Genomic DNA, 18,685 nt, shown 5'->3' with positions numbered 1-18,685 from the left:
CACACTCCACACCCTTGCCTGGGGGTCCTGCTGGTGGGCCTTGGGCAGCACAGTGCACTGGCGTCACTCCTGCTCCTTCAGTCATTCGAACCAGCAGTGTCCTGTTTCTACTCTCAGCCATTCTCTCCATTTGTTTTTCTGGTTGGTTTGTTTTTTTTTAGTTTTTTTGAATGGTGGTGCTTTGTAGCTAATGATGGGGGAAAGTCATTGAGAATTGGTATCAGAATTCTACATAGTGGCCTGTCTTCCTGCCAGGATGGTGTAGGTAATCTCAGGAGCTCTCATCTCCTTTGTGTAGGTGGAGGCAAAGATGTGACAATTAGAAGCCTGAAAGGGCAAAGAAGGGAATAGCATTTTTTTGTTTTGTTTTGTTTTTGTTTTGTTTTTCTCTGGTACCGGGAATTGAACTCACGACCTTGCGTTTGCCAGGCAGGCGCTGTGCCACTGAGCTAAATCCCCAGCCCCTGGAATAGCATTTTTAAGAATCTTCACCAGCTCACTAAAAGCAGTACTTCAGAAGTCAGGTGACCTTTATCTGGTCGGCTGTCAGAATAACCCGAATAGTTTGGGGAATAACACGGATTTCCAGGCTCTGCCCCCCAGATTTCTGGTTCAGGAGGTATGGGTCAAAGTTCAAGAATTTGTATTTTTAACGAGCTCCCTCGGGTGATTCTGATCTCATCCCAGGTTTAGAAATTATCCTGACCTCTGAGGTTCCTTGGCTTTTAGATTTTCCATGCTGAAGTCAAAGTAATGAGTGGGGTATCTAAGCTGATTTGTAACCAGACCGAGGGACATGGCCAAGCAGCTGAATCTGTCCAGCCACAGGTGGCACACATTGTTTGATAATGCAGATGTGGAATGCAGTTACTGCCTTTACTTTAACTTTTGGAGTGGAAAATACACAGACATAATTCAGCATTCCAAAAGAATGGAAAGTAGAAAGTGCCTTAGTCCTATCCTTGCTGTGGCTACCTCTCTTCCTCTCAAGTAGAATGTGTTATCTTTAATTTCTTACTCCCTTTGTCCCTCTAGCCACCCTCTCACTGCCCTCTAGGTAACCACTGATCTTCTGTCTTTAGTATGATTGTTAGTGCCCAATAAATTGTGTGCTGGGAGTGTTCTGTGCCTTGCTATTGCTGTCGGACACCATGTCACCATTGCTGGGATCTTCTACTACCAGGAGATAGGAGCTAGCTGCACACAGAGTGGTTGTGCCTGCCTGGCTCCTGGGAGCAGATGCATCTCGAGGAACTGGAAAGTAAAGGCCATACTCACTGCCAGCCTTCATGGGTGGCCTCAGTACCAGCCAGGCAAAAACTACTAATCTCTCTTCTTCTGTTTAGAAACTCATAGCATATGGACACATCACAGGCAACGCCCCCGACAGCGGAGCGCCAGGGAAGCGACTGATCGACAGGATTGTGGAAACCATTTGCAATTGTTTTCAGGGCCCACAGACAGATGAAGGGGTTCAGTTACAAATTATTAAGGTATTTCTGTTGGTTTGCCTAATCTGGGTTTTAAATTTGGAAAGCAAGCCCCCTTTGAGAATTTGAGCTTCAAACATACCATGTGTTAGTTGTCTCAGGTGGTACTGTGCTGGAACAGAAAAATTTAAGCATCACTTAGATCTTTTGTTAAGTGTCAGAATTTATTACCATGTCCTGAGACAAGAAGAGTAGAACCAAGTGTGTTTTCACAGTAAGCAGTTCCACTGATCACATTGTAAATCAGCTCAAAATCCTCTGGTCTTTGCTCTTGGAAAATCTGGATTCCCAGCCTGTCATTTCTCAGCAGGTCTTTGATAATCTTATCACCAGCTTGCTCCACGCCTGTGTCCCCCACTCTGCTTCCCTGTGCCACATCAGCTGCCAGGAATGGATTGGCATGAGATGGGGCCATCTGCTTGTCGGGACCAGGAGCAGGATAGGTGTAGCCAATCCTCCAAATTTTTGGTCCTGAGTACTTTAGTTCTGTGAGGATTGGCTCTGTGTCAGCTATACCTCTCTCAAAGGCCCATTGAAACCCACCAAGGAACTGACAGACTGGCTACCCATTGAAACGTGTATTTTGTGGTTCATGTGGGTGAGATCAAGTGGAAGTGTTTTTTTCATCCTGAGAGAAGTGTCTGTAATTTTCATTGTAGGTTTTTCAGTCAACATTAACATTCACAAGTTTGGCTTTTTAAAAAGTGTGTTAGTCAAAACCCTACTTTGATGCAGTATAATTACTTCAATAATTTGTATATCAGGGAGTTAGTAATGGCTTTTAAATTCAGAAGTTGGTGCTTAGTGCTGATCATCCAGTTTAGTTTGCAGAGCCATCTTTGAATTTATAAAGAATAAAAACAAAGCCCACTCCTAGAAAAGTTTGGCTGGGGAGGAGCAGGAAGAAGGTGAGTGTTCATGAAGGTGACGATTCTGACCTGTGTTTAGGCTCTTCTGACTGCAGTGACTTCCCCACACATTGAAATTCACGAGGGCACTATCCTGCAGACAGTGAGGACATGTTACAATATCTACTTGGCCAGCAAAAACCTCATCAATCAGACTACCGCCAAGGCCACACTCACTCAGATGCTGAACGTCATCTTCACCCGCATGGAAAACCAAGTGGTGAGTGGCGTCCCTCCCACCCATGGGGGCACACGTCATTGCCTCCGAACTTTCTCTTGTGGGCCTCAGTGCATGTGCAGGGTCACAGGCACTTTAAAGTTTTAATTATTTTGCTCTTAAATTTTCTGTACTGTGCATTTCTTCTCATTTTAAAATTGGAGAGAGAATCTTGTATGGGGGTTTTGAAGTTAGTGTTTAGAATTTGCTTTGATTTATTTCCTTTAAAAATTTTGTCTCGCTGGTTGGAAATTTTTTAAGCAACAGGCTGGTGTAATTTCTGTTCCATACCAAGATGCTAAGTCTCAGCCCCATTTAGATCACATCTTTTTCTGTTGTCTTTTAGTTGCAGGAGGCCAGAGAATTGGAAAAGCCAATCCAGTCAAAACCCCAGTCCCCTGTGATTCAAACTGCAGCAGTGTCTTCAAAGTTCAGTCGTTTGAAACAGAGCCAGGCACAGAGCAAACCAACAACTCCAGAAAAAACAGATCTACCCAATGGTGAACATGCCAGCAGCGATCCTGGGAAAGTGAGCTCAGAAAATGGAGATGTACCCAGAGAAAGAGGCCCATCACTCTCAGGTATGGTGAAGCCTTGCAGGGCTGAGGGCATCATCTCGTCACTGAGGGGCACATGAAAAAGGTGTCTGGTAACATCTGAGGGAAACCTGTGAGGGCAGCTGCTCTATTAATGGGTCTTCCCCTTGACTTCCCCATTGCTTTTCTCTTATGGAACATAGCCAGTGAAGCGTGATGTGTAATGTCCCGCTGCCAGCTGTGCCGTCTTCTCAAAATAGTTCCTGGACTGCATCTGGCTGCCACTGCTGCATGTGAGCTCAGTGCCGTGGCTCAGTTTGGGCACCTATCTCTATGGCAAGTTAATTGGGTGATGAGCCATTCAATGCCTGTCGTCTCTGTCCAGAAGAGGGTGAAGGCCTCGTTTCTCCTATACAGACTGGGTCTCTGTGCCTTGCCCAGGGCCTGGCAGTTAGAAGCCACTCATAGGCCTCAGTGGAGGAGTCAGAATGCTGGATGGGAGGATGGACAGGTGGCTTTGTTTCCTTCTGCTCACCAGGTGTATCACTTGGTTTTGCTTGCTTTTTAAAACAAAATATTCAAGACCTAGTTAAAGTAAATGAATCTAAAGCATGAAGTCTTAGAGAAGAGGGTTATCCTGAGACTACTTCTAAATATTTGCATCTCCTCCTGCATATAGTGTATGAACCAGATTAAAAAATTTTCTTTTAGGCTGGGCATAGTGCTACGCGCCTATAATCCCAGCATGGAGAGGCTGAGCAAGAGGATCACTGTGAGTTCAAAGCTGGCTTGGGCTACATAGTGGGTTTAAGACGCTGTCTCAAAAACCAAAAAAAAAAGAAAACAAATTTCTTTCAGGAATTTGCCTTTCCCAGATAATTCTGTTAAGTAACTCTTCACTCAGGCTGGTTGTTCTGCACGGAATATCTGCCCGCTCTGTAATTCATCTCATTCCTTCTTCGGTCACACAGCTGGTGATAATTTCTGTTGACAGAGTCTTCCCTCCTAGAGTGCACATATTTGAGCAGCTTTTTATTCCTTTATGATTTGCCAGAGTGGTTGGCATGCAGTGGCACTGCAGTGGAGTAAGTGTTGTTGGAATGCTCTGTCTCCGTTTCCTCAAGGAAAGCACAGAAGAGGAAGTTACCGCCGAGAACTGCATGTGTTTCAGGGCGAGCAGAGTGGCCTTCTGCTCACTCCTGCTGCTGTGTGTCTTAAGAAAGGTCTCAGAAATTTCCCGCCATCTGCTATGTGTGTTGTTGCTTTTGCCTTCGTGACCCTTAGGGCAAGGACCAGGTTTTCACTCTAACCCCTATCAAGTTGTGGTCAATCAATAAGTATTAATATTTAAACACTGCATAAGTATAGCCATGCAGATAGAAAAGCACTTCTCTCTGAGCTTCATGAAAAGTGCTTCCTCTGTGACCCATTTTCTCTACGGAAGCCAGAGTGATCTCTTAAAAGCATGAATACCTGACCCCCTCCTGTTCAAACCCCTTTGGTAATTGCTGCATCCTATCCCTTCCAGAGTACAATTCATGCTTGCCTTGCTCCCGTGCTTTGCAGAGCTCCATGTGGCTGGGCCCTGCCTACTTTTCTGCCCCGTTTTTATTATTCTTACGTGTTGCACAGTGCCATGAGCATTGTTTCTGCTTATTGAAGGTACCATGCTTGTCCTGCCTCTGTGCCTTTGCACTTACCATCCATTCCTTATTTCCATCCTCCCCCCACCATCTTGGTTCTCTCTTGGTTCAGAGTGAGAGAGACTTCCCTGATGACCCATCATACCTGTCTTATTGTCTTCTCTTATTTTCTTCATAGAATGTATGAGTGCCTGAAATTACCAAAGTGTTTGTACTTACTTGTTCTCACTTAGAGACCTAGGCTATTGTGTTCACCTCTGTATTCCCAACACTGGAACAGGGTCTGGCACAAATAGCAGATTCTCAGTGAATACATTTTTGAATGAACTAGAACAAACATTACTTTTAGAATTTAGTTTTGTGGTAACACAGTGACTTGGGAAGTGACGCTTCCACCAAGAGAGAACGATGTATAGTTAGATGTTGGTACAGATTTGGTTGCCAGTGTCTGGTGCACCCTGTGAGGCTTTGTCCAGGAACATGGGAACAGGTTGCCTCTGAGAGTGAGACCATAAACCTACAAACCACGAGTCAGAACAGAGGTGCTCTTTTTTTTTTTTTCCTGGTACCAGGAACTGAACTCACGACCTTGCGCTTGCCAGGCAGGTGCTGTGCCGCTGAGCTAAATCCCCAGCCCCAGAGGTGCTCTTTCTAAGAACAACAAATGGCTTTCAGTTCTCAAGATTTACCTTGAGGGGCTGGGGATTTAGGCAGCTTAGCAGCACAGTGCCTGCCTGGCAAGCGCAAGGTCGTGAGTTCGGTTCCTGGTACCGGAAAAAAACAAAACAAACACAAACAAACAAAAAAAAGCAAACCAATCAAGATTTACCTCGAAAAAACAGGTCCTAAAGGAAGAGGGAGTTGAGCGTCCAAAGAAAAAGGGCCACCGAAGAGACAGGTGGTAGGAGTAGCACCAGGCCCTGTGAAAGGCCCAGACTTTAGTGCCCCTGTGACAGAGCTGCACACATGCAGCTTTCCTACAGAGGGTCCTGTAAGGTCACTGTTATTTAGACTGTATAGATAATGATTAACACCGCACCCAGAGAAGCCTCTTCTAAGATCTGCTCAAGGCTGTCGCAGGGAAAGCATCAGGTTGCTGAGACCTGCTGCTTGGGCTTTTCCTCAGTAGCATCCTCTGTAGAACTCTCTGTCAGAAGCAGGGCTCCTTGACTCTTCCTTCCAGACTGAATATAGGTGTTCCTATTATTGTGGGGGCTGGGCTTCAGCACTCCCTGAAGATGCCAGAATCCACTGGTCAGGTCCCAGATACAAAATTTCAGTATTTGCATAGAACCTACACACATCTCCTTGTATACTTTGTGTATTTAAGTTATATGGAAAAGAGGTTTATTTTGGTTCACTGTCCTGGTCCAAGATCCAGGGGCAACATCTGGTGATGGTGTTCTTGCTGATCGAATCCTAGGGTGGCACAGGGCATCACTTGACAACAATCAGGAGCATACACTTTTGTACTTTAAATCATCTCTAGGTTATTTACAATGCCTAATACAGTACAGTGTAGATGCTTTGTAGAAACTATAGTTGTTATGCTGTGTTGTTTCAGGAATAATGACAAGAATGAAAGTCTGTACATGTTCAGTACAGATGTATTTTTTTCCTGAATATTTTGCATTTGCAATTAGTTCAATCTGTGGACACAGAGAGCCAGTGGGTATACACATTTGCGTGAGTATACAGCCCATTAGGAAAAGGAGTTGTATACTCTAATCCCTCCAAAAAAGAGTGATTCCGCTGCTGCTTAGATGGAGAAACTGCTCTAAGGAAAGGGGAACATCCCTGTTGAAGTGGAAATTTAATTTTTCTTCTAGGAATGAACACTAGTGAAAGCTTTTAACTAATTGCAACTACTTTCAGTATTGTCACTTGGAAATTTTCAGCATGTACTTCGTCTCCAGGGCCAGGCAGGTGACAGAAATGAGCAATCTGTCATCATGAGGGATCGTGAATGTCCTCACACAAATGCACTCTACAGTTGACACATAAAGCACCCCAGCCTCATGAAAGTCAACGTGGGGATTTTCTTTGCAGGGACCATTGGAAATGCTGTATTCATGTTGTCTTATTTCTCAAAGACTATTCTTACTGGCCAGGGAATTGCGTCTTCGGAGGTTGAGTCACTCCCCACACCGAGATGTGGCTAAACAGGGACCTGAACCAGGCATGCTGGCTCCAGGGCACTGAGTCTTAATCATCATGCTGAGTTCACCTCCATGAGGGAACATTTGCTCTAATGTTCTTGAAGCACCTGCTCAGTCTTTCACCTTTCCCACTCTTGGCAGGCGTGCTACTTTCTTACTCACCGTATCGAAATCCCAGTCCACATGTGGTGGTGACTGGCATTGGGCTCCTTGGAAGGGACAGTGCAGAGTGGGGAGGGTGAGCAATGGGATCTGCAGAGCTTAGGCCTGGCCTAAGGCTTAGCTCCCGCCAGCTGTAGCCCAGTGTTGCCACATTGTCGAGTTTTTAAATAGAAGCCAGATCTGGTTTTTTTAATGACTAGTTTCTTAGTTTATAAATGTTGGCAGCTAATTCCAAAATTTTAAAAAATAAAATCTATGCTGAAGGACACATACCTGTGGGCCAGATGTACCCACCAGCAAACTAACTTACAGAGCCTCTGATAAAATGAGTGGGTGTTTTGGGTGTTGGGTGTTGAATATGAACAAGGTACTTTGTGACAGATGGTATACATTAGAGCCTGCCACCATAATTTTATTAAATCATAATGTCAGAGAATGTTGGAACTTAGAAACATCTGCCACATCATGGTGTAAGTGAGATGATTTTAGGTAGTTCATAGGTGGGTGGTTATTTTAATAGTTACACATTTATATTAATATGCACTTATAAAATATAATTAGTACATCAAAACTTAACTGTCTGAATTTCATTACTTAAAATAAGTTAGTAAAAAATTTTAAAAGGACCAGGGATGTTGAGTGTGAAGTACCTGGGATCAGGCCCCAGTACCCCCACACACACACTTGCGCACACAAATGAGTTAAAGAGTACTATTAGATAGAAGGCAGAATTAAAAAGGTTACTTTGCTTTTGTTTAAGGTGATGGCCTTTTTAGTTAGTGTGGTGTTTTATAAACCAGTAATATTTACTAGTAAAGTCTAGTCAAATGCTGCTTCCTTCATAAACTGCTTTCCAGGACTTATTTTCTTTCAAAAAGAGAGAGAGGGAAAGCTGCTGGCCCTCTTCCACTTAAGTAGTTACCGTTTTGCAGAATAATTGTGTTTAAAGTTTTGTAAATCCTAAATTATCTCATTAGAAATTCTTGCTAAATCCTGGGTTAACAGGGAGAATGGAGCAGCAGGCTCTGCAGTGAGGATCTCAAGGCAAAGGCACAAGAGAAAGCCTCATCTTTTGTTTGCCAGGACTTGTGGCTGGGTAAGGTCCAACTCTGCGCCCAAGTTTGTGTGCAGAGGTGCAGGGCTGAGCAGCTGGGACTTAGGAAGGAAGAAAACAGGTGGAAGTTTTAGTTCCATGAAGCAGGACTTAGAGCAGATGCTGCATAAGGATTTCCGAAATCCAGGGGGCTGTCTCCACTGGCACAGTGGAATTTGGCCTTGGGGAGAACTTACTTGTACCCTTTGCCTTCTGAAAGGTGACTAGAGGAACACTGATGTAATTTTCTTCTCCCCCTTTCTTTTCCCTGGAAATGCTACATGTGTGTTTGGGTGTATGCAGGGTCTGATGATGGCGCCCAGGAAGTGGTGAAGGACATTCTAGAAGATGTGGTCACATCTGCTGTTAAAGGTAAGAGTCAAGGACAAGACAGCTTTCACTGGGCCTCATTCCTCCAAAAAGCCCTCAGGCCAGTTGTTTAGAGGTGGAGTTTCCTCTTCCCAATCTAATGATTAAGTCACAAAGCTCATGGAAACTGAGTCTGCTACCACCCTGCCCTTCTTTCCCATGGATCTCAAAAGTGGCCTGGTCTTAGTGGTGGCTTTATTCTTATTTGGGTTGAGTTCATGGAACATAGTCTGACCGAGGTAGGGTTGGGTACTCCTCCTGGGGACATGGAGGCCACTCTATATCCCTTTTGTCAGAGGCGTCCAGGTTTCTGGGAGTCGGTTGTAGTCATGAGGTCCGTGTTTATCCCTGCTGAATTTTCACAGCTATCGAGGCGTCAAGGAGACATTCCACATATCCACAGGTGTCAGGTATAGAGGGAAGCTCTATTCATATTGTTAAACTTCATTCAGACTCCTTCAGTTTCATGGGATGGTTTCTGTAGTGTGACACCTGTATAGCCCAGAATGACTGTTAGGTGGTTTTATTCTTTGTTTTTCTTCCAAATTGCAGGTCAGTGTCCCTAGGGTTATTTGTTTTTATACCGGGAATCAAACTCAGGACCTTGCGCTTTCCAGGCAGGCGCTTACACCACCGAGCTATATTCCTGGCCCAGGTCAATGGCTTTGTGTTGAACCCATGATTCCACTGCTGGTAGAGTGGTTTAGTCAGGGTTTGTTTGTTTTTAAAAAAAAAAAACACAAAAGAGAATAAAATGAACCTGGAATACTGGTACATACCTCCTGTAATCCTAGCACTTGAGTGGCTGAGGCAGGAAGATTACCCTAAGTTTAAGGGCAGTCTGGCCTACATAGTGAGCTCAAGGCCAACCTGAACTATGTAATGAGACCTTGTCTCAAAAAACAAGAACAAAAAGAAAGAGTAAAATGAAATAGAATACAAATGATCTGACTATATCACATGTAGTAATGTTAAGAATTATTTCATGCTGAGTGTGCTGGCACACACCTGTAATTCCAGCACTAAGAGAAGGAGGCACCAGGAAGAGTACAAGTTCATGTTCTGCCTGGGTAACCTAGCAAGACCCTGTCTCAAAATAAAAAAATCAAAAGAACTGGGGATATAGCTTGGTGGTAGAGCGTTTCTGGGCTCAATCTTCGTTACCACACTAAAACTTTTTTTTTTAATTTCATGAAACATGTTTCTATACTAGGACATGATTGTAAATATTATTTTTTTACTGAGGTCATGATCTTTTTTTTCCCCTGTGTCAGACGGAACCCAGAGCTTGCCCATGCTAACAAGCACTTTACCACTGAACTACAGCCCCAGCCCTGGGTCATGATGTAAAACCCGTTTTTAAAAATTCTATCTTTTTGCTAAATTAGGCTACCACAAAGCTGTAAGTTACATTATGTAGAAATGTCTTTAAAAGAGCATAGTTGGGAGACTGAGGCAGGAGTATTACCACAAGTTCGAGGGCAGCTGGGCTACATAGTGAGTTCAAGGCCCACCTGAATTATAGAGCGAGACCCTGTCTCAAAACACCAAAAAATTGGGAGGCTAAAGCAGGAGGGTCTTTTTGTGTTCAAGGCCATCTTGGGCTACAAAGTGAGTTGAAGACCAGCCTGAACTTCGTAGTGAGACTCTGTCCCCCTGCCCCCCACAAAAAAAAAACACCCAAAAAAGGCATAATTTTATTCTTTGCATAATCTCATTTTATATGACTAGATTTGTCTCTGGAGTCTGGATTTATCACATAATCAGTGTTTGTCTGCCTTGATCATTGCTATATATTCCAACCTATACCACACCCAGTCACATAACAGGCACTTGATAAAATATTTGTTGAATGAATGTCTGCTTTATTGAATTGTTTAGTGTCCCTTAATAGATGTAAAGAGCCACATGATAAATTCCTCTTAGAGTTTCATTTTTCTGCTAAGCATCAGATATTCTTTCTTTCATTAAATGATGAAATCTTTTTAATTCTTCCTTTTTTCACATGGCTGCCAGGAAGCTCAGGTCTGTTTTTCTCTGTAATTAAGGTTTTCAGTCCTAACTGGCTCTTCTCTAATTCCTATGTCACTGATGGTGAACCTTTTAGAGACCAAGTGTCCAAACTACAACCCAGAACCCATTACTTACTTCAAAGTGCCAACTCTGCCGTGAAACCTGAATACTGAGCGGGGCATGGTGGCACACGCCTATAATCCCAGCACTCGGGAGGCTGAGGCAGGAGGACTACTGCGAGTTCAAGGCCAATCTGGGCTACATAGGGAGTTCAGGACCAGCCTATATACATAGTGAGAGCCTGTCTCAAAAACCAAAGGAAAAAAAAAAAAAGAAACCTGAAATTTTAGTTTAGAAAAAACAATTTACATATTAACATCTTTTGTCTTAAAAGTAAAACAACTTGTGTGCCATCAGTTCACCACCACTGACTTACATTAATAGTCCTTTAGAAAAATCTTTCCTCTTCATATTTAACGGCTTGTAATCTTTCCAGAAGTGGGCAGGGGTGGGCAGGCTGCCACATTATGCCGTTCTGGAGGCACCATCGACATGGATTCAACATGCCCAAACCCCCTGAAGTGACTCGTGCATTGCCACTTAAGCACCTCCTCGGCCCAGCTTTATACTCCTGGGCTAGAGGGAGGGAAAGGGGAAGAGCGGCAGTGGGGGGCTGTGTGAATAACTGCTTCCTGGTGTCAGGAATCCTTTGGGGATACATACGGATTTGGCAATGACTTTTGCACTTGTGTTTTCAGAAGCAGCAGGAAAGCATGGTTTGACAGAACCTAACAGGCTCCTAGGTGGACTAGAGTACCAAGAATGTGCTGTTCCCCCAGGAGTTGATGAAAACTCACAGACCAATGGCATAGCGGATGATAGGCAGTCCTTGTCCTCCGCAGATAATCTGGTACGTCGGCAGTCATCCTACTTAGATGCATCTTCATTTTTTTTTTTTAGAACATGCAGAATTAAATCTCTATTAAATGAAGTGAGTACCTGGGCATGATAAGGTTTGCCCGTAATTCCATCTGCTTGGGAGGCTGAGGCAGAAGGATCACAAGTTTGAGACCAGCCTAGGCAGCTTAGAGAGACCCTGACTCCCAAGTAAGAAATAAAAATAGGCTGGGGATATAGCTAGTATTTGAACATCTCTGGGTTTAATCCCAGTGTCTGTCTGTCTGTCTCTCTGTGTCTCTTTGTCTCTCACATACACACACAAACACGCAAAGAAAGGTAGATAAAATAAGCAAGCCCTGTTTGGTTATTAGTCACATGATCCTGGTCTAGTAGTCTTTGTATTTTTCTATTAGCAGATTTAGTTCTTGGAGCATGCTAGTGTTAGTTGTATATGACACTGTTGTTAAACCTTTTTATGTGAACCTTTAAAAACTTAGTTTCCTGCCATTTTTTTCTCTCTCAAAATAAAATGAAATTATTATATAAAAATAAAATATAGAAAAGGAAAAATAGTTTCCTTCTCTGTATTGGAAAGTCAGTATTATGAATAAGTCATCATTTTATATCCTTCTAGACTTTTCTTCCTCTTCATATTTTTTCCTTCCTAAGCAGTATCACAGAATATACATGCTATGTTGTAACCTGCTTCTTCTTTTTTTCTGTTTTGTTGTGTGTGGTTTTTTTTTGGTGCTAGGGATTGAGTCTAGGCCTCACTGATGTTAAGCATGTGATCTATCATGAGCTATAGCCCCAGTCTATACCCTACTAAAAACTTAACATAAGCTAGTCATGATGGTACTAACCTATAATCCCAGCACTTGAGGAGGCTGAGGCAGGAGGATTGCCTCCCAGCTGAGCAATTTAATGACTTAGTGAGACTTTGTTTCAAAATAAAAAAGGAGGGCTGGGGATTTAGCTCAGCGGCAAAAAGCGCCTGCCTGGCAAGCGCAAGGTCGTGAGTTCGGTTCCCGGTACCGGAGAAAAACCAAAAAAAAAAAACAAACAAACAAAATAAAAAAGGACTGGAGATTTAACTTGGTGTGAAAGCCCCTGAGTTCAGTCCTCAGCACTGAAGAACAGTATCAAAAATAAAAAAACTTAATATATATTATTAACATCCTTTCAGGCCCATAGACAGGTCTACTGCATTATTTTTTAAATAGCTTTATTGTTCCTTTGAAAATTGTATATATAAATACTCAAAGCAGGAAATAATATAACATGATCCCAATTTGTATATCTTCAACCAGTGTTTTTCAACTGTACTCATTATCACATGCTTCCCATCCCCAGGAATCTTTTTTAGACCTTTTCTTTCTCCTACACCCTATTCCCTCCATGAAGTTTCAGTGTAGTTGATAAACTGGATACCTGTATACTGTATATGCATCTGTGCATAAGAATTTTTCACCCTCCAAGAACCAGTTTTTATCCCCTTGGGGTTTTATCATCCCCACAAATGTACTAAAAGGGCATGCTTCAATCCATATAAGGAACTCGTGTCTAATATACTAGGCTGTGACTTGCTTTGTTCATGTAAAACTGTATCATAGATTCTTTCTATATCAATACAAACCGATCTAACATTTTTCCCCAAGAGGCCGAGAAGCGAGGGATCTAACAAATTTTTAATGATCACATGAAATTCTATATTACCATAATCTATTTAGCCAGTTCCCTATTAGGTTGTAGATTATTTCACTTTTACCATAGGACAGTTTAGGTAAATGTTGCATACATCTTTAATTCTTTTCTTTTCCTTCCCCCCTTTTTTTTTTTTGGTACTGGAAATCAAACTCCATGACCTTACACCTGTCACTGAGCTATACCCTCAACCCCTGTAATTCTTTTTTTGGGTTAGGTTCTGTAAGTGGTAATCACTGGAGATCAAGAGTTGGAAACCTTTGGGCTTGGGGCGTAGCTCAGAGATGGAGTACTTGTAGCATGCGAAGTGCCCTAGGTCTAATCCCCAGGATGCCTCCCCGCAAAAAAGAGTTGGAAATTTTAATACTTTTGATCCTAACCACCAAATTGATCCTCCAGGAAAGTATTATTCAAATCCTACTGCCCACTCTTAGGTTGTCAATGCCATTTTCTCATTCCTTCATTAGCAGCATTCATTTACATCTTTGTGGATCTGATGAGAGAAAGCTCTTGCCGTTATGATCAGTCATAGGACTGTTTAGATTTATTTGTCCTTTACATTTTTTGGTGAATTACTTCATTCATGCGTTTCATTTTGGAGGAGGGTTTCCATATTTCCTTAATGAATTCTAAAAACTTATATATGTAAAAGCTGTTCATCTTTATTATACTTCATAAATATTTCCTTTTTGTGTGTAGGGGGAATTCCAACCCAGGACCTTGTGCATGCAGAGCAAGAGCTCTTCCACTGAGCCACCCCCCCAGCTCCTATTTACTTTTTTTGTTTTTTTTGGTTTTTTTTTTTGTTTTTGTTTTTTCTCCAGTACCGGGAACCGAACTCACGACCTTGCGCTTGCCAGGCAGGCGCTTTGCAGCTGAGCTAAATCACCAGCCCCTTATTTACTTATTTTTAATGTAGTTTACTTTTTTAGATAAAGAAATTTATTTTAAAATGCCTATCATTTTCCCCCTTTATCTTCCAATAGTATTCTTAGAAATACAGTTCTGATGCAAGTTAATACAATTGCCTGTCATTTTTATTTTTATTATTGAACTTTTGATCATCTGTCATTTTAAACCATCCATACTACCTTTTGAAGAACAAGCACAAGGTTTAGAATTTCTTTAATGACTCCCCAGTTGCAACTCTTATGCTAGTGATCCCCTTCCATATATTCTCTCTGCCTCCCTATTGAACAAACATAAGAACTTAGCCAGGCATGGTGGCCCACACCTGTACTCCCAGCACTCGGGAGGCTGAGGCAGGAGGATTGTTGTGAGTTTGAAGCCAGCCTGGGCTACAAAGTGAGCTCAAGTCCAGCCTGAACTGCATAGTGAAACCTTCCCAAAAAGACCACCAAAAAAAAAAAAAAAAAAAAAAAAAAAAAAAAAAAAATATATATATATATATATATATATATATATATATATATATGAACTTAAATTTCTGCCAGATAATTACATTTTCCTATTTTTGAAAACAGTTATCCTTCTGTTTTGCCGTTTTGGTATTTCTTTTGTTTCTGATCGTAGGAATCTGATGCTCAAGGACATCAAGTGGCCGCTAGATTCTCCCACATTCTACAGAAGGATGCCTTCCTGGTGTTTCGCTCCCTGTGCAAGCTGTCCATGAAGCCCCTTGGGGAAGGTCCCCCAGATCCAAAGTAAGGACTAAGCATTCTTCAAGCTAGTGACAGTGGAGCATAGAATTCTCTGTTTATCTTCTAGTTTGTGCAAGTCCCGGTGCCAGAACCCCGTGTAGACGTGGGATGGTTTTGCAACTTTCCAGACTCATGCATTCTCTACTGTATTTCATATTGAATTGTCTGTGTCCACGAACTAGTTTCATTTTTCTTTGTTTATATATTAAAAACAATCAATATATTGGACATGTACCCCTTTTGTGCTAATTAATGGATTTACTCTCTCAAAGGAGAATATGGAAGGATGGGATGCCTGCAGTCTCAGTTCCCAGCCCTGCTTGGAAACCTCAGCTTTGTGGTTGAAGATTTATGCCAGGGAGGGCAAACATTTCTCTGTAGTGAACAAGCCAGCTCAAGGGTGTTAGGACTATGGAGTGTGGGAAACAGGCTTTAGAGCCAGGAGAGCTGCATTCAGATCTTTGCTTCTTGAGAGCAGCTCCATGGCTGTACGAGTGATTAAACCTCAGCTAAAAAATGGAAACATGAAAAAAAAAAATGGAAACATGGAAAATCACAGGATTAATTAAATGAAATGAGACAGGTATTGTCCAGAGCACAGGGCTATGTACTATATAAAGTCACTATCATTAGTCACTAATAATCTTCAACTTTTCTATTGAGATGCTAGAATTATAATAGCCATTAGGAAGGTGGTTTGTGAAAATGTTTCATTTCTTACCACTCTTGAACTCAGGTGGATAGGGAAGGAGGGTTGTGAGGCTGGTGGATAAAAAGCACTGCCCTTGTGGTGATGAAGAGTGGGACAGAGATCTCTACCTCACACAGATGCTCAGTAATTGTCCACATCAGTTCAGCCTTGTAGCTGGCTCTTCGGACTCAGTTGGTACTTGCTTTGCCCTCTGCATTCATGTGTTTGTTTGCTTGTTTGTTTAGGCAATGTCTCACTATGTAGTTCATCTTGGCCTTGAACTCACTGTGAATCCCAGGCTGCCCTTGAACTCATGGTGTGATCCTCCTGCCTCAGCCTCCTGAGTGGTGGGGTGACGGGTTGTGCCACCACACCCAGCCTCTTCTGCATTCTTTGTGTGGGAAGAGGCAAGAGCATAGTACTTGGCTTATTCTCAGAGGGCCTACAGGCTGGCCTCATTCTCCCAGCATTTAGGTTCTGTTGCCCTCACTGGACTCAGAAGAATCTGCTCACAGTAGAGGAGCAAAGCCTTCTCAAGAAATATACTGTTAGCCAGGTGTAGCAGTACATGCCTGTAATCCCAGCATTCTGGGAGGCTGAGGCAAGAGGATCACACATTTGAGCCCAGCCTGAGCAGTTTAGTGACTTAGTAAGATCCTGTCTCCAAATAAGAAATAACAGGAACCAGGAATGTAGCTTACTGAGAAAGTCCTGAGTTCCGTCCTCATTACCACAGAAAAGAAAAGAAAGATACTGTTGTACATTTTCTCTTCTAGCACTGTCATTTTTCATTTCCTTGCCAGATCCCATGAGCTGCGTTCCAAGGTGGTCTCCCTGCAGTTGCTCCTCTCCGTGTTACAGAATGCGGGCCCAGTCTTCAGGACTCATGAGATGTTCATCAATGCAATCAAGCAATATCTCTGTGTGGCCTTGTCCAAAAACGGCGTCTCTTCAGTGCCTGATGTCTTTGAGCTCTCTCTTGCTATTTTCCTTACTCTTCTTTCAAACTTTAAAATGCACTTGAAAATGCAGATAGAGGTACGGACTCTGAGTTTTTTGTTTTGTTTTTATTTGGTGATGTTCCTGCCAAATTAGAAACTCCTGATGGTGTAGTTACCAGAGCTGCAGTCACGCAGCCTGCTTATTGGCACCCCAGAGAGGAATCTTTATATAAGTGAAGAAATACTACCTTGTTAATGTTCTGCCTTGCGTTCTCACCAAGGGCTTAAAGTGCATGCTCTACATGCTTAGCTCAGCCTCCAAACATGTCTGTCTGGTCCATAAACTCTTTGAATAATTTGAATTAGTTGCCAGATGGAGAAGTTATATTTTACATGAAAATCCAAGTTTCTGGTTTCTTACAAAAAATTATGGCACATGAGTCCTGCATTTGGCACCTGGCAGCCCTGCTAACAGTCCCCAGCAGGCCAGGGCTCATCAGCAGTGACTGTGCTTCACTCTTTTCTTCTACCCAGGCTGCCTCCCTCATTGTAGGATCTGCTCAGCCAGTAATGACTTGGGAGTTTTGAGTCCTAGGCGAAACTGCTAATTGATGACATCTTTTGTCTTCATGTCATATAGGTCTTTTTCAAAGAGATTTTCCTGAACATTTTAGAAACATCCACAAGTTCTTTTGAGCACAGGTGGATGGTCATTCAGACGCTGACGAGGATCTGTGCCGGTATGTTCACCTGAGGTTGCTCATCTCTTGGTCTTACCCCAAAATACTTGCCACATTTTCATCTCCCAAAGCCAGACAAAAACTTTTAACTCCTTTTTTAGAGGGTTATTGAAGTGTTGGGGAAATTGTTCTCTAAAAGGCTTGTTTGGGTGCTCACTTCAGCAGCACATATACTAACAGTCTTATTCTAACTTGGTGAAGAGTCCTACCTTACCTCCCCTCTTTTAGAGGATGACCAACAGAGACCAGTTGGCCGTTGGCCTTTCTAGTGTTAGCACTAGAAGCCCCATGACACAGAAACCCCTTAATCCTGTGAACTAGGACACTTAGTTGTCTTGTCTGCAAGCTGAGCACTGTTGGTTAATCACAGGATCTAAGATACTGATGCTGCCAGTCCTTGACTGAGTGATTTACAAGGTAAATTGGACTTGACTTTACACCATATTATTATGTGGCTTCAAACTAAACATCGCACTTCTCTGTCATCAGACAAAATAGCATTAAGAGTGGCACAGTTTTAGGAGGTGAATTAGTGCCTCCTCACTCCTATTTGTTTGTTTTCTGTGATGCTGGGATTAAACCTACAGCCCTGTGTGTGATAGGCAAGCACTCTTTCACCAAGCTACATCCCTAGTCCTGTTACCCCATTTTTGATGAGGAAATGCAACCTTAAAGAGACGGAATGAACTGCCTGAGGTTTTAGTTAGTGTAGAGGCAGGCCTAAAACAGCACACATGCACACAGACACACACACACAATACCTGTGACATGCATTCATGCGTTTCCTGAGTAAGGCATGGCCACCTGAATTAGAAATTAAATGGGACATTTTTTGACAAAGGAATCCTGTTTACCAGAAAAACTGCTATTTGTCTTTGATCTCAGTTTCTAATGTATGTATGTTATTTTCCCAGATGCCCAGTGTGTTGTGGATATTTATGTCAATTACGACTGTGATTTAAATGCTGCTAACATTTTCGAGCGCCTAGTAAATGATTTATCCAAAATCGCTCAGGGAAGAAGTGGACATGAGCTGGGAATGACACCCCTGCAGGTAAAAATAAAATTATATTTAAAACTCGTTCATTTACTGAGTTCCACCCACCTGCCAGGCACTGCACTCGGTGTTGGGTGTACAACAGTGAACAAAACACAAATAGTTCACAACTGTGCACACAACTGCCATGATGAAATGACAACAAAGCAGTAAGTTCGTTGAGTGCTGAAAAGAATGAAGGAAGGGTGACAGAGACTAATTGGAGATGGGGGTGTTATAATCCTGGGGTCACCACGTGGTGGCCCTGAGAACGTGACATTGGAGCAGAGGTACATGGGAAGCAAATAGATTTTTCAGTCACCTTCCAGAGTGAGAAACACTATAGGCAGAGGAGATTGCCCAGTAGTAGAGTACCTTGTTTTCACAGTGCCTGCAGGGACAGGAGGATCTGAAAGTCTCTG

General features: G+C 42.7%; 1 protein-coding gene across 2 annotated transcripts in view; it reads left to right on the top strand.

The window, feature by feature from the left end:
- The window catches only part of Arfgef2 (ADP-ribosylation factor guanine nucleotide-exchange factor 2 (brefeldin A-inhibited)), an 83,944-nt gene that overhangs the window by 21,676 nt on the left and 43,583 nt on the right, over positions 1–18,685 (top strand). For both annotated transcript variants that reach the window (XM_005392338.2, XM_005392340.2), the window contains exons 4-12: positions 1,347–1,493; positions 2,439–2,618; positions 2,962–3,196; positions 8,512–8,580; positions 11,349–11,500; positions 14,728–14,858; positions 16,350–16,584; positions 17,128–17,227; positions 18,142–18,281. In XM_005392338.2, the coding sequence (XP_005392395.1) occupies positions 1,347–1,493; positions 2,439–2,618; positions 2,962–3,196; positions 8,512–8,580; positions 11,349–11,500; positions 14,728–14,858; positions 16,350–16,584; positions 17,128–17,227; positions 18,142–18,281 (1,389 nt within the window). The remainder of the gene's footprint in view (positions 1–1,346; positions 1,494–2,438; positions 2,619–2,961; positions 3,197–8,511; positions 8,581–11,348; positions 11,501–14,727; positions 14,859–16,349; positions 16,585–17,127; positions 17,228–18,141; positions 18,282–18,685) is intronic.

This window comes from Chinchilla lanigera, unplaced genomic scaffold (genome assembly GCF_000276665.1).
Source record: "Chinchilla lanigera isolate Chin_1 unplaced genomic scaffold, ChiLan1.0 scaffold00044, whole genome shotgun sequence".
NCBI classification, from domain to species: domain Eukaryota; kingdom Metazoa; phylum Chordata; class Mammalia; order Rodentia; family Chinchillidae; genus Chinchilla; species Chinchilla lanigera.
Note: the sequence above shows the minus strand (reverse complement) of the source record. Positions and strands in the feature narration are given on the sequence as shown.